At 44.8% G+C, this 16,770-nt stretch overlaps 1 protein-coding gene across 1 annotated transcript in view; it reads right to left on the bottom strand.

Moving 5' to 3' along the window:
• LOC146020647 (sodium channel protein type 2 subunit alpha-like) overlaps positions 1-16,770 on the bottom strand; it is a 134,622-nt gene that overhangs the window by 92,366 nt on the left and 25,486 nt on the right. The window contains 1 exon segment of the mRNA XM_083153911.1: positions 812-1,118. Coding sequence (XP_083010037.1) covers positions 812-1,066 — 255 coding nt within the window. The 5' untranslated portion in view covers positions 1,067-1,118.

Below are 16,770 nucleotides of genomic sequence, written 5' to 3' on the forward strand. Positions count from 1 at the left end.
TCAGTCAGGGAGATGGGCAGGGTTGGGGGGGGGGTTCAGGGAGGCAGTGGGTACCGGCTAAGAGGACCGAGGAGGTGGCGGCTGGCAGTGGGGCCTTGCAGTGGGGGCTACCGATTGTATCGCCAGCCACTGCAATCATGAGAGGGGCTCCATCTGTATAACCTTACACGAAATCGAACGGAAATCGAACGCATTTGATGCGCAGCCCAAGGCATCGAAATCGAATATAAAATAAATTTGGGAAGACGATTAAAAAAATGGCAGGGTGAGGTGCCTTCCTGCCATTTTGTTAATCGTCTTCCCCAAATTTCCCTACTTTGAACTGGCAAGCTACTGTACCCCGGTTTTCCATAATTTTACTCCCAGGGATAAGTAAGGGATATAACGAGACTTTTATATTGTACTGGGGTTTTTTTTCGTGATACATGTTAAAGAATAAAAAACTTTTTACATCTATCACTGGATGGAAGAATTTTTGGGACACTAAAGATACCTTTATGAGAGGATCCGTGGCTGAATAAAAGTAAGCAAACATGTAAGCACTTTGGGAGTCTGGTAGGATTGGAACTAGTAAGACCGCTTGAAGTAAATGCTTCGAAAGCATTTGCAACAGATGGCAGTGTTTCGGACACGCACAAACAGACACTAGACATATTAGTCATTTTTTGACTCCTGTACGTTCCTCCATTCATCTAGCAGTAACATTCTGTCATTCTCCTGTCATTTTATAAATTGTGTAAATTATTATAATTACAGCTAACCTCATATGATAATTAAACAAATACATTTTCCATACTGGACTCACACTCACCTTCTGGTTAGCATAATATGGGTCGAGATCCTCCAAGGGTTCGGATCCCATTCCTGGCGGGACGTCACCATAAATAAATGGCAGTGTTTTGCCAGCTTCCAGGTCACTATTTGGTTTTGGAGCACATTCTTCGTTCTCTTGCTTGGACTGAGCATTTTTTTCCTCAAAAATACGTTTCTCAATTGCTTGAAGTGATTCCCTTGTAAAATATCGGAAGCTGTCGGGTCCGGGTGGTACAAGTCGCTGCTGCTCCATCTTTTCATCATGCTCCTTTTATTTACCATCTAGCTTCAAGCATGGCAAACCCCTAAATAAACAAACAAACACTGTTTAACAATAATATGGGCCAATAATACAAAAAGAACAATTCTACAAAATGTAAAAAAAAATTTGCAAAAAAAAAATACATGCTTATGACCAGGAAATACAAAAATTATACATATTTATGTTTTTGCAACTTATGGTACAGTTATGCTTAAGTATATGGCTATTTCATGTAGTACAATTTGGGTCTAGCAAATTATTCATTGTTTAAGTATAAAAATAAAGTGTTTTTAAAAAAGCATTAAATTGGCGTCAGCTGACATTAGGAGGTCATTAGGCTTCCTACCAGGTGCCCTGCTGCCAATATGCAAGAAGGTAAGTCTCATTGTTCAAAGAGAATACGGTACAAGACTTACAATATTTCCTCCGTCAAACACTGCCCCTGGTTCCCTTTGAAAAAACTGCCCCAACACTGCTCCCCATACAAATACTCTTGTCTGTCATTTTCTAGGATGCAATAGAGAAATGATCGACAGTATCTGATTGGTTGCTATCGCCAACATCACCTCTTTTAATTTTCAGCAGCTTTAGTAAATTTATTCGATAGCATGAGTTTGCTCCAGGGGCTTTTTAACATATCTCTGAAAGGGAGGAGAAAGAAAAAGACTGGGGTGTGTTGAGCAAGATTGGGGTCTATATCATGACAGGTAGATTCAGTACTAAATAATAAGTGGGAAGCAAAGTCATGTGAGGAGAGAGATGAAAGGAGGTGATTAGAGGAAGGCAAGGACAGAACCGAATGTACAGATGTGTCCTAACTTACAAGTTGTCCATATTCTATATAGTGTACGACACATGTGACTGAGACGCTTGGAGAGGAGTAGCGGGTCATTTATTTTTTAATTTGGCATCTTATTCTTTGGGGTGTATTCAATGCGGCCGGTAAGGTGTTTTTGTGGCAAGGAGGGATTTTAAACCTCCACATTTTACCCTCGCTGGATTCCCACGAATTGCGAAGTTCACGTCTAACGCAGCGAGCTCGCTCCATATAACCGCGAGCCTCGCCGTTTTGATGGCCGCACATCCCGTTTCCATTATTTTTTAGAAATAGCGAGGTGGAAACAGTGAGTGCAGGCATGACAAGCAATAGCAATAGGCACTGCTCACCGTCATACTGTAGCTCGCCTAATCAGCATTGAATAGCCAATCATAGTGTACCAGTGATGCTGATTTATTTCTATGATGCCTTGGTCTGAGCAGGACACATCATATGCCAACTTAAAGCTTGGATCATAGATGAACAGAATATAATTGGAGTTAAAGAGCCAACCTTCTCCCTGCCATTTAGAATGTATCACCATTGTGCCTTGGAAAATGTAACAATTGGTGAACTCTCCCTCAGCACTTGATGTGTGACTTGGAACATGTGACCTGCTGGAAACTGTGACAGTTATTTGCAGCCACCCATTAAGCAGGAATTTTCAAAATTTTAAATTCGGGGGTGAATAGGGGTAATGTTCCTCCCAGCAATCCTTTGTTGAAACTGGACACAACAGCTACTGTAGTTTTTTTTTATACAGTATTTGAATAAAGCATACATTTGGAGAGAGAGAAATATGCTTGGTGCAGTTGAGATGCACGGGAGGGACTTATTGGCATGATTCAATAGTAAGAAATGACACACCTGTAGTGAAGAAATGAGAACAATCTAAAGTAATGTGGGGTACACACCAGGACGATTTGGCCCAAAATGAACCAATTGCAAATTTGCCATGTTTTGGGCCATTTCGCTGCTGTTCTGATGCGATCCCGATCCGATGTGCGGCCCCCTAAGCGTGTCGTACCGTACGTTCCTGTAACGACCCGCTCACGAGCTGCATCGTGCTGGTGTGTACCCAGCATAACCAGGAAAAAAAAGGCAAACAATGGAAAACAGATCCAACTGTACTAGCTATATTTTTGTGTGAGGATCCAACCATTTCCATTAGAGATAGAAAATGCATTTGCAAGTGAACCTGAATCAGGCCCATAGTATAGTATATTATATTGTAGAAATAAGTGTTGTATAAAAGATGGCAAATTATTAGGGATTTAGAGAAGATTTTTTATTTAACTTTGTTTACTGCAGTTCTCCTCTGTATGGTTCTGATAGTTTTAGATGATAACGCCTAGTGGTGGGTAGTGGATCAGAGGGCTTGTCCACCCAAGGTTTCTCTACCAGCCTAACTTCAAAGGCCTAGGGCTTGTGATCCATCCTGTGGTGTTGCTCATGGCATTCTTTTATTTATGTATTTTTTTGTACATTTTTAGCATTTAGCATTAGCATTTTTTTCATATTATATTAACCGTTTGCACAATTTTGACCGATGCAGCAGACTGGACCATTCATTCAGGGGCAGGTCATTTATATGGGCAGGCCTGCAGAGAGTTTTAAATCAGCCGCTAATACCACTTTCAGAAATGCGACCCTACAATTACCCGGCATTTGAGTGTCAGGTCATTTTGCTGTGTACTGTCTGACCCCCTTTCACACTAATCAACAAATTACCAGGTTAAAAATGTCAACCTGGTACTTTGCTTAATTACACGGGTATTTCTTTCACACTCTTTCGCCGACCCTGGTGGGTTGAAAACCCCAGGATTTAAGACCCAGGTTGACACTTTCACACTGAACAAATTACCGGGTAATTAGTAATTTGGGTAACTGCTTCACCCAGTAATTTGATGTTCAGTGTGAAAGGGCTATTACAGGTGGGGTATCCCGTATCCGGGCATCCCGTATCCGAATTATTCCAAAAACCGTGTTTTTTTTGGAATAATTAAAAAAAAAAAATTTGTTTCCCCCCCCCCCCCCAACCCTTTTTTAATACTTACCAAGTCCTCCGGCGTCCACGGCAGGCCTTCAGCATCCTCTCCGGCGTCTCCAGCGGTCCCAGGAGTGCTTTGTGCGAGTGCGCGCGCGCGCCGGTGACGTCACCGGCGCACCTGGGAACTTGCGCAAAGCACTCCTGGGACCGCTGGAGACGCCGGAGAGGATGCTGGTGGCCTGCTGTGGACGCTGGAGGACTCCATGGATGCCGTGGGACCCACCAGGGGCAGGTAAGTATGACAAAAAAAAAATTATTCCAAAAACCGGAATATTCCCTTATCCGGAATGCTCGTGGTCCCGAGCATTTCGGATAAGGGATACTCAACCTGTAGTATGTCTTGAGTTTTTATAATTTTAACAGGCCAAAACAAAAATAGTGGTCCGCAGCAATTTTCATTCTAACATGTTCTGTCACTGGGATTACTACAGTTTTGAATTTAGTAAATTGTTGGGATGTTTCAATCGTACTCTAGGGGGTAAATTCACTGAACTTCTTAAAGTGAACACTGGGGGTGTTGCCCATAGCAACCAATCAGATGCTAGCTATCTTTTTTATCTTGTATTCTAGAAAATCATAGACATAATTGATTGGCTGATATGGGTAACATCCCCACTGTTCACCTTTAGAGCCAGATGTATCAAGATTCAAAAAGTCATAAAACGGATAGTGATAAACAGACAGCCAATCAGCTCCTACCTGTCATTTTTCAAACCCAGCCTGTAACATGACAGGTAGGAGCTGATTGGCTGTCTGTTTATCACACTCCATTTTATCACTTTGTGATGCTTGATACATCTGGGTCTTAGAAGCTTGAGTACAGTATATTGTAAAAACCCAGTTTGTTGTATCACTGTCTCCTTTGTAAAGCGCAACGGAATATGCTGTGCTATATAAGAAACTGTTATTAATAATAATAGTAATAATAATATACCCCTAAATCTCTGATGGTAATGTCCTTACCATGTGGTAGAGGCTTTTCCATCATCTGTGGTAGATACGTGAGTAGTAGTAGTAGTACGTTTATTTATAAGGCGCCGCAAAGTGTCCGCAGCGCCGTGCATAGCAAACAAAAAACAAATTACAAGGTAACGTACAGGGTGTGTTGAAAAATACAGTATAGCTGGTAGAACTAAAATCAGCATCAGTTCAGAAGTAGGTGTCAAAATTGTCGAGGAAACTGAAGATGAAGTAGAGGAAGGGAAGAACAGGGCAGGAGCACTGGTGAGGTAAAGAGGTAGGGTGAGTACGTGAGGAAGGAGGACCCTACTCATAAGAGTTAACATACTAAAAATAGGTGGGTGGACGAACGAAAAACAATAGGATAAGTAGGAACGGAGGGGAACGGGAACAGGATAGGAGGATCAAAAGAGGTTAGGAGGAGGGATAGGCTAGTCGAAAAAAGTGGGTTTTGAGGGAGCGCTTGAAGGAGGTAAGGGAATCAGAAAGCCTGATGGGTGGCGGGAGGTTGTTCCAGTGCAGGGGGCAGCGCGAGAGAAGTCTTGGACACGGGAGTGGGAGGAGGTGATTAGGTGAGAGGTCCGTAAGTCAGGTAACACAGCAATGTACCTTCTTGGTTCACAGGTGAACATTACAATATGGGGGAGTAAGAAAGAAGAGGTGTACCATTTAAATAACGGCCTTCCTTTATTGCAGGGATAATAGTAGGAGTATGTGTTATCTCTAATGAAGCAGACACGCCATTTTAGCCCATTACGGAAGAGATGATTGCATCCTGTAGTGTTTTCTAATTCATTTTGCCTTGCTCACACAATGGCTGCAATTTGGTACTCAAGAGAATAAAGATATTTACTAATTGGTGTATTAATGTAATTTCATAAAACTATGAACCTGATGTTAATTTACTACACTTACTATGCTGGACTCTGTCCAATAAGAACATCTTTCCAAACTGTAAAAGCATACCCAATATATTTCATTATTCTTCCACACAGTATCTGAAGAAGTGAGTTTAAGGGGCCAACAAGTCTGGGCTGCTTTCTTGGCACACCCAATAGTCAGTTCACTCGTTCATAAAGTTTTCTTTACTGGTAATCAGCCATGGGGCTTCCTTGTGTACTTCTAGTTCCAGCTAGCAAAGCCATCATCATATTCCACATACACAATAACCATATGTCATGGTTGCCAACTTTCTGGCTGCCCTGTCTGGAGGGCAGCCAGCTCAGCGGAGCAGGAGGAGGGGCCAGCAGACGTGATGTAATAGGGGGCAGGGCTCACTGGAGTAGTCTGTGCAGGGAGCAGTGTGATTGCATCATAATAGCCACGCCCCACTGCACACACAATGCCAATATTAAAAGCATTGTACAGCCGGGGCGAGGCCACTATGACGGGATTCAGTATGAAACAGCGCCGAGGTGAAGAGGGTTGTGTGGGACTTGTCCCGGCCATTCCTGGTAGGTAGACAAGTATGCCATATGTTCAAAACTTTCCCAAATAATGTATGCAATAGAATTATATATAAAAAAGTTGATATATATATATATATATATATATATATATATATATATATAGCTTAAGCGGTCTAATTATCAAGCATACTGCATTCCCAATAAAGGTCCTGATTCAGTTATGTATGTAAGCCAAAAAGCTTACGTACTGTACATCTTCGATAATGGGGATGGCTTTGCATGCACAGGGCCTGTTTTGTGCATGTGCAGATCAGGCCTCCACATTAATAGCCTGGCCCTCTTTGTTACTTGATGCTTCCTCAGATGCTAGTGTGTCATCGATGGTGATACTGTAAACCCCCCATCGATAGTCACAAACTATGTGATGGATACCATTGATAGTTTTAGCTATCGATGGCCATCCATTGTCTTTGACTGAATGGCCCGTGGGCAAATCAGAATGTGGGGGAGTGGCTTAAGGGTTGTTGGGGGTAGAGCTATGCTCCATGTCCCAGCACCTTGGGAGAAAGTAAAAACATCAGTTCTGCTGTGCCATCTATGTAGAGAGACTATCTGGTTCTCCCTCATAAATGGCAAAAGATTTCAACATTGGTCATAAACCATTGATGATTTCAAATCATTGATGGTCAATGGCCATCCCTAATCCCATCATGCTAATCAGACGCAACAGGGGATCACACAAAGTGCCCTGCATTGTCTCCACCCTGAGCTTCCTCTGTAGGGAAGAAAAGTAAGTAAGCATACTTATCGCAGCCTTATCCCCCTTCAGTGCCACCAGTGATACATAGAGCCTTGTACAGCAGGAAGGTGCGCTAAAGTCAATGGCTGGGGAAGCACTGGCTAGTATCAGAGCCGGATTTACACACACACACACACATGGCTTGGTGGTGAGTATTGTTTAATACAATACAAAGATCATATGAATAATACACAGTGGCATATTTATATTGGGGGCAATGTGCACGAGTTCCAGAAGAGCCCATACCACGCACACTGCACCCATTTTTTAATACTTACCCCTCCTAAGTCCCGCAATGAAGGCAGCAGCATCGCCGGAATCACCGAAAAAAAATTGCCGTTTCAGGGTCAGAACGGAGGAGGCTGCACATGGGCCTCCTCCTCTCTTAAAGTGCGTCTGATAATAGAAATATCTTCTTTGTATTATTCTAAACATTTTTATAGTCAGAACTCTGGAGTATACTTATGAAGTACAGTACAGTATGACTGGTTACGCATTCCTCCCAACTTTTCACCCCTCTACATCCCTAGCCTGAAGGCATGTAGAGGGGTGAAAAATTTCCAGTGTCCTGATTAGCGAGACACAGATGTTGGGAGGTATGGGTTACGTCCTGCCTACCCTGACCACATGAAGGCTGTCAGCAATTATGTGACAAGGCCTGAGTCAGATACAGATGGAGCTGCTCTCATCTAGCCTGCCTATGGCGATTGTTCCGCCAATCAGCCACAGCGCGCCTAGTCGCAAGGCAGCGCAATAAGTATCACAGCTTTGAATTTGGCAATGTGTTACCGGATGAATGCAATACCAGCGATCATCCACCAGATGTCGCTTTTTAAAATCACCACTGTGCATGTCTCTAATGCAAAGCTATAGCGAAAGGATCCAGATTGCGTGTGCATGAAGTGTCCATTGAAATGCACTATTGCTCAAGATCTACTTTACTGTACATTACTGTACTGTTCAGTATATTAGATAGACACTTTTTTTCTAAAAATACTATTGCATAGACATGCTGCTCATTATGCTATTTATAGTAGGCTATGGGGATAAGTGAGTGAGTATTAATTTATAATCAGTTTCTTATTTAGCACAGCATATTCCGTATACAGTACTTGGGGGCAAGTGTGCATATGAGACGCTCCTACGTCCCATTTTCAGCAAACAGCATGCCAAGATGGGTTGCTGCGGTGGGAAAGCAGCAAAGACAACCGCAGATCCATACTGTAGGTTCTGCTTGAATAAGGGATGTGCTGTCTGTGCATCTCATTTAGCTACACTAGTTAAACAGAGATACACTACAGTAGGAATGTCATACAATACAAGCAGGACAAGGGGTTAACAAAATGGCTACCATGTGTCAGACAGGGCTTCATGCAAGCCCACAACTATGAAGCTATTGATGGGGTAGGTAACACTTGTGTAAGGGCGATGCTGTCTGTGCCTCTCCTTACGCTACACTAATTAAACACAGAATTACGCTATAGTATGAATGAAATACTGTACGGGCTTCTGAGTGTGAACCAGGGCTTTGTGGAAGCCCACATCTATGCAGCGAGCAACGGCATAGATTTGACATGTCTATAGAGAATGCTGAAGGTGCGTCTCATTACACTATTTAAACACACAGGGGTTGTTGACAAAGGCACAGATGCTGCAATGATGAACCCGCAGCTCCGGTCCTCTGCTCACACTACTGTCCAGGTTTGGGCACACCTGCTGCGAAACAGGGAGCTGAGCACCTAGCAGGAGCTGACCCACTAGAGAGCAGAATTCCTCACTGTCACCTCCCAAGATTCTAGCTATGGCACCCTGGCTGCAGAGTACTAAGTAGCACCTGCGTACTCAGTAGCACTTTTTGTACTAAGTTACAATAGGTGATATCTTTAGAAATATAAAGGGGAGAGATAAAACATACCTCCCAACTTTCGTGCATCAGCAGGCGGGACGCTGCTGCTGCGCGCCGGAGGAGCGGCGAAATTTTTAGGGGGCGTGGCCTAATTTGGGGGCGTGGCCTATACTCGCGGCTCCCCCGCGAGGTCACGCCCCCATTTTGCCGCTATGTGGGGCATGACCCAGAGGCTCTGTGAGCCTCTAGCCATGCCCCCAGCCCCCTGGCTGCGGGAATAGACGCTGTGCGCATGCGCACAGCGTTTATTCCCCGCTGCTTAGCAGCTGACAGGGGGGGACTCCCAACAGCCCCCCCACACCGCGGGACACTGCCGCCCGTGGGTGGGACAGCGGGACATGCCCTGACAATCGGGACTGTCCCGATAAAATCGGGACTGTTGGGAGGTATGGATAAAAGCTCCTCCCTAAGTTCCTGGATGCAAAAACACTGTGTTTAGCCTCTCTATACAGTATCTCCTATTTGCGGTATTCAGTAGTAATGAGCTAGGTGGACAATTTTAGGAGACCCTACTTGCTGGTTCCCTTACTGATGACATATAAACTACTACCCAGTTCTGAAGCCAAGAGTCTCCTCTTTCATATGGTACCAGTCTCAAGTATCTAGGACACATTGAACCAGAGATATCAGGGTGCAAAATAGACACATTTTCAGGGTGCAAAGTAAACAGTGACAGATTTTTCCCCATTGACTAGAATGGACCAGTTAATTCAGACCCGCCATGGGTTTTGACGCTTGCAGTTACCTTTTCTCTGGTCTCAAAAACTTGGGGTTCATATCATCTGGTAGATAAACGTCTCTTCTTCCATATGAACCCAGTTCTGAGCCGATTGGACCACCGAAACCAGAGACATTAAGTGTTAAGCTTATTTTACTTTATCCATAGGAGTAAAGGTGCCCATACACGCTACAATTATTGTATACAATATTGTATACAATATCGCATCTCATCCGATCTCGGTTTTGCGATGACATCAGATGAGATGAGATCTAGTACAAAAAGTATGTGCTGCACATACTTTTTGTACTAGATCTCATCTCATCTGATGTCATCGCAAAACCGAGATCGGATGAGATGCGATATTGTATACGATATTGTATACAATAATTGTAACGTGTATGGGCACCTTAAGCTTTAGCTATGCTATGTTAGCATGCTTTTACACCAATGCTACTGACTCTGTAACACATGCTGTGGTTCTTGCTGCATGGAGATGCACAAAAAGGCTTTTATGTAAAAAAAAAAATGTCATTTTCATAAATGTTTCAATTAAAAAATGTAATAAATGACAGTAATCGAACACGGGTTTCAAGTGTGTAGAGCGGTGCAGTTGTCCACTAGACTATGCCACATGGTGACGTGTATGTAGAGAGCGCTCCCATTCAGAGGCAGCCATAGCGCCGTTCCAGAAACGCTACAGCGTCTCAGACACCCCATTGTGGATTAGTGTTGAAGGTAGTGTATTCAGCCGACACCAACCCCCGCCTCCCATCACCCTTCCCTGGGAGACTTTTCATGGAGAATGCAATGGAAGAGGCTGATTCAGTCGATCTGGCTGAGAAAAGATGCTATACAGACACCGTGTGTGTAACAATGAGAGGCGCTCCATCTGTAGTATTCATACAGCCAATTTGTAACTCTGTACAATTCTAAGCTCCGAAAAATACATGGGGTAAAAAAAATGCCTGAGCTTCATATAAAATTCACAACTAAAGAAAACAAAGTATTTTGTCAATAACATACTGTACAAGAAAACTATAGAAGCAGTAGCCAAATATTGCATTAGAAATCACAGAACACATATAAACAACTGCTGTCCTAATTTCTCATCTCTCATCACTGAAACATACACAGTACATTGTGCCAACATGGTATTGGAACCTACTGATCTTCATACTTGTGCTCTCACAAGGGCCCTTATTCTGGTTGCTTCACAACCAGAATTCATCCGATGGTGGCGCTCTTGGAACGCCCAGCGTTTCATGCGCATTCCCATGTGAACGCTGGGCATTCTCATGCTAATGAGGCCATGGCGCGGGTGTGGGGAGCGGGCAGCTGACATCACTGGATGTCAGCTGCCCGCCTATTTCCTTCCCAGCAAGCACGCATACAGTATGTAAAATGACTTGAAAGTCACTTTTATATGCGTGCACACACCACATCTGTTGATGGTGATGGTCAGCAACCATCAAAAGAGGTGGCCGTTCACCCCTGGCCTGCAAATGGATGTTACTGTGTAACATCCATTCGCATGCCCTGTGTGCGGGTTTGGTTGACTGCAGCCTTGCAAATCAACAAGAATAACCCCCATTGTCCACAACATGGTAAAGTACTCTTCACCGCTATCTGTTATGGGCCCCTGTAATATGATATCAAAGCTAGGCGAACTATCGGAGCAACGCTGAGGTATAACATACTTTCACATAACACCAGAAATCAGTAGTAAGTGTACACTACATTGAATGCTCCCACCACCATCCACCAGTACCAACATTCCAGGACCTCAGGTGAATGTGTGGAGGTGGCATCTTTGAATTTGAACACCTTCTGTTCGCAATAAGTTCAACCATGGTGCCTATCTCAGGTTCTCTTTAATTTTGTGATAGGCAGGCTTAGGTGTGCCCCCCAGACTCTGAAGCCCATAGGTAGCTGCCTAAAGCAGCCCTGTAGCTGTCCCAATCACAGCCCTCAGATGAGACAATTGGAATGTAGGCTTGTAACTAGGGCTGCTTGGTGTCAGAGAAAGGGGTTCGAACAGAAAGTTCTTACAAAAATCCACTTTTCTCTTTCGTCCATCCTGGCGACACAGCTAACCTTGGGATGTTCACGAGCCGGTCCTTTGGGAGAGTACGCTCAGGCTTACAGTTCTCATCACTGCTTGCCCAAATGAGGTGTCCTCCGACGCAAACTCATGAAATCTGTAAAAATTTTGTAAAGGTATGAACAGAGGACCAAGTGGCAGCCCTGCACAACTGCTACGCTGTAGCGCCATGACGCACAGCCCAAGAGGAAGCAACTGACCTGGTGGTATGTGCATTGATCCGCAAAGGAACAGCTCGACCTACCTTGGTGTAAGCATAAGCAATCACTGACCTCAACCATCTGGCAATGGTCCGCTTAGAAGCAGGCCACCCAATCTTATGCACATCATACAACACCAAAAGCAAATTCAATTTGCAAATTCCCTTTACTCTTTTCATGTACATCCGCAAGGCGCGGACACGTCCAACTTTTTTAATTTGTCCCTATTACTAACCCCTTCAGGAGGGGAAAATACCGGGAGCACAATCTCCTGGTTCAAATGAAAAGAAGAAACAACCTTTGGTAGAAACTTAGGTACTGTTCGAAGCACAGCCCTGTATTCATGAAAAATAAAAAATGGAGACTTGCAAGACAAAGCTCCCAACTCCGAAACACGCCTAGCCGAACCAATGGCCAACAAAAAGGTACGTTTCCATGAAAAAAATGTAAGATCAGCCAATCTTAACGGTTCAAAAGGAGGATTTTGTAAAACTGATAAAACTTAAGATAAATCCCAAGGCGCCACCAGCTGCCTATAAGGAGGTTTTAGTCTCGTTACCCCTTGTAAAAAGGTCTGAACCTCAGGTAACAAAGCTTTTCTTTTCTGAAATAAAATTGATAACGCAGAAAGCTGCACCTTTAAGGATTGTAGGCTCAGCCCCACCAAAAATCCATCCTGAAGAAACTCCAAGAGTCTAGATATCTTGAACCTAGAGGTATGCACCCTCTGACGTTCACACCACCTGATGTCCTGTAAATCTTCCACACCCGATGGTAATTAGCAGCTGACACCGGCTTACGTGCCCTCAGCATTGTCTGGATAACCGCATCCGAAAACCCCTTCTTCTTCAATCAGGAGGTTTCAAAAGCCAAGCCCTCAAATTTAGACAAGCTAGGTCCAGGTGAAGAAACGGTCCTTGTCTTAAAAAATCCGGACGAAGCAGTAGATGCCAAGAGTCCCTCGACCACCTCAGTATGTCTGAGTACCAGGACCTCCTGGGCCAATCCGGTGCAATCAGAATAGCTTGTACCTTCTGAGACCTTATTCTCGTCAGCACCCGTGAAATCATTGGGAATGGTGGAAACACGTAGACCAGTTGAAAATGCCAAGGAATGGTCATGGCATCCACTGCCCAAGCAACTGGGTCCCTGGTCCAAGAACAAAACCTGTGAACCTGACAGTTGCTCCTGGACACCATTAAATCCACCTCTGAAACACTTCTGGATGAAGTGCCCACTCTCCTTCCATCAGATCGGCCCTGCTGAGGAAATCCGCCTCTACATTCCGGATCCCCGGAATGAATACCGCCAACAGGGCAGGGATGTTCATTTCTTTCCACCTGAGAATCCGCAACACTTCCTGCATAGCCATCTTTCCTGTACATGTACAGGAAATCCTATCAGAAGATCCTCCGCCTGTAGAAGAGTGTTCCAAACCGCTCGGAGCTCCAATATGTTGATCGGAAGCCTGGACCATCGACCCTGCAACCTTAGTTGAAGAGCCACTGCCCCCCAGCTCCTGGCATCAGTCGTAATCACCAGCCAATCCCACGAGCAGAGGGATCGTCCCAGCTGTAAAGTATCCAGATCTGTTCACCACACCAGAGACTCCTTTGTCTCCTGAGACAGCAACAACCTTTCCTGCTTCATGGCTTTCGCATTCCCTGACCAATAGAATATTCCACTGGAAAATCCTCACAAATTGTAGTGTTTCGAAAGTCGCCACCATCTTGCCTAAAGCTGTTCTCCCTGCCAAACAGTCGTGCTCGGAGAATGCAGGATCTGTAGCACCAGTTGCCGGATGTCCACTGCTTTGGATTCTGGAAGAAATACTCTGTGCAGATGAGTATCCAGGATCACCCCAAGAAACTGAAGTCTCTTTGTTGGTGTCAAATGAGACTTGGGTAGATTTAACATCCAACCCTGATCTTGCAAAATCTGAGCCTCAATCTTCATTTGTTCCAGGAGCTTCTCCCCTGATTCCGCCTTGAACAGGAGGTCATCCAGGTAAGGTATAATGGTATTTATGTATTATCTGGGCTCTCATGTTAAATGCACCCCATTTTTTCATACCCCTACTATCCAACTACGCATGGAGCTGATTTTATAGTGTGGCTAGCGCAAGGGGACGCGGTCTCATAAGAAAAACGGGAGCCCAGATATTACATAAGTACCAGTATAATTACAATGCCTTTCAACCTGAGGGCTGCTGCCATCACACTGCTGCCAGACCCTTGGGGCCTGGAACTGCAGATGTAACTGTCCTATTGCAAAGTGTAGTAAGGACTGATGTTCCTTGCAAATAGGTACATGTATATAAGCATCTTGGATGTCCACTGATACTAGAAACTCGGTACTTCTTTACTTTCACGGCGCCAGCATGGCGCCGCGCTACTTCCGGGTTACGCTCGCCACAAACTAAGTAAAATAAACGAAGTTAACGCCATGCCAACATGGATAGTTCATACCTCCACTATCCATGTTGGCATGGAGTTGATTTTAATTAGCGTGGCGAGCGTAGCCAGCCACCGAGCCCGCAGCGTGGGCGAGCGAAGCGAGCCCCGCAAGGGGACTCTGACGCGCGGCGCCATGCTGGCGCCGTGAAAGTAAAGAAGTACCAGAAACTACCCTGGCTCTATGCTTAACAGCACTGACCGAAGGGATTCCATGCAGAAATGGTCCACCCACAGATGTAGATTTAAAGATTTCAAATTTAGAATGGGTCGGAAAGACCCATCTGGCTTGGGTACTAGGAAAATAATAAAACCCTCTTTTCCTCTCCTTCTGAGGTACAGTACCGGGACCACCACGCCCTTGTCTATGAGAGACGTTGCCACTGCCAACAGTGCAGAGCGCATCCTTGCTTCCCCGTGATAAGGGAGTAGGAATAAATCTCCTTGGAGCGCCACCCCTTAGATTTATCCTGTAGCCCTTGGAGACTATAGAATAGACCCAAGGATCCATGGCGGAACTTTTCCACCTGTCCCAAAACTGCAGGAGGTGACCCCCCACTCTGAGGCCAGAACGGGAGTCTCCACCCCATCATACAGAGGATTTATCCTCACCTTTAGACATGTTTTTCTTTGAGAAGGCCCCGAAACATGATCTGGGTCCCTTCCATTTACTGTCTGTGAACCTTCCTCTACCTGCCTGTCCTCTGCTGGAAGCTCCACCCCGAAAGGAAGAACGAAAGGATGGTTTAAAAACTCCAAATTTTGAACTGGCAGGCTTTGACGTAGTGGGGAGAAAGGTACTCTTGCCCCTGTGGCTTGCTTTATAATATCCTCAAGCTCTGAGCCAAACAGGAGTTCACCCTTAAAGGCCAAAGCCTCAAACGACTTCTTTGATTTGCTATCCACTTCCCAAGACTTAAGCCAATGAGCACGTCTCGCTGATACAGATGTAGCAGACACCTTTGACGCCATCTTGGCACCTTCCTCCCCAGCCTCACAAATATATTCCGCTGCACATCTAAGCTTTTACTGCCAAAAGAAAAGCCTCAGATTCACGGTGAAGCTGACCTACCAAGGCCTCAGCCCACTTAATCATCGCCTTGGAAAACCAAGCTGACACAATTATGGAACAAAGGGTGAAACCCACACCTTCAAACATCGCCTTAAGGCATTCTTCCACTTTTTTATCAATGGGATCCTTAAAAGCTGCTCCCCCCTGTACAGGAAGTGCAGTGGCTTTTTATAACTTAGCCATGGGAGCATCTACTAAGGGAACCTTTTTCCCATAATTTTACATGGCTCTCCGGCATAGGATACAAATTTGCATATTTCCTGGACATAGTCAATTGTTTGTCCGGATTATTCCATGCCGTTTCCAACAAGGATACCATGCCCTCATCTGAGGGAAAGGTTACAGAGTCCCTGCAAACCTTTTTAAACACACAATGTGCTGGCACTTTGTCCTCTTCTGACAGATTCAATGTCTGCCTAACAGCACAAATTAAATCCTCAATGCCGGGCACAGAAAAATCCTCCTCATTCTTTTCCCAGGGCACCTCTTCTTCACATACACCCTCCTCATCAGAATCCACATTCAACAGAGGAGAAGAGGATAATGGTTGTCTATGAGCAACACTATCAGAGTTTTTGGCAAAATGCTCCATAAACACATTAAGTTTATGTACCCCTGTGCAATATCCTGCTGCACCAACGTAGCGTCCCCTTGAGATGGGGTAATAGAGCCCAGTGAAGTCTGGGAGGAAGAAAGACAGCCAGGATACTTTCCCAAACTCTCACTTTGCCTGTTTAAAGCCTTAACCAAGGCATCCATAGACCTCCCCAATGCAGCTGCCCACAGAGGCTCAGATTGCTCAGCCCTCTGGGCTTGTGCACCGCTGGGCACAGACTCACATGAGGGGCACAAATCCCCTTGGTCCATCTGTTCACATGTTAATTTAACCCCACAGAATTTACATTTAACTAACATGACAAGCGCTCTCTCCCCTAAGGCAACAGCAGTACACCCTTCAGTCATGACTAAAGCACAGTGCACAATGTCAGGCAAATGTAAAGAATTGTGTAAATGTGTACTTATCTGTCTGTAAACGCTGCCAGAAATCCTCTGCGATAATCGGGGGGAAAGCGCTGTCCAAGGAGAAGATTTTCCTCTTTGCTGTTTCTGAGAAACCCTGCTTCAGCTCCACAACTTGGAGAGAAAAGGGCGCTAAGACACAGAGCAGGAAGAGACCAAGTCTCAGCATCAGCAGGGAAGATCAGCC

This window comes from Crinia signifera, chromosome 7 (genome assembly GCF_055691185.1).
Source record: "Crinia signifera chromosome 7, ASM5569118v1, whole genome shotgun sequence".
In the NCBI taxonomy this organism is placed as follows: Eukaryota; Metazoa; Chordata; class Amphibia; order Anura; family Myobatrachidae; genus Crinia; species Crinia signifera.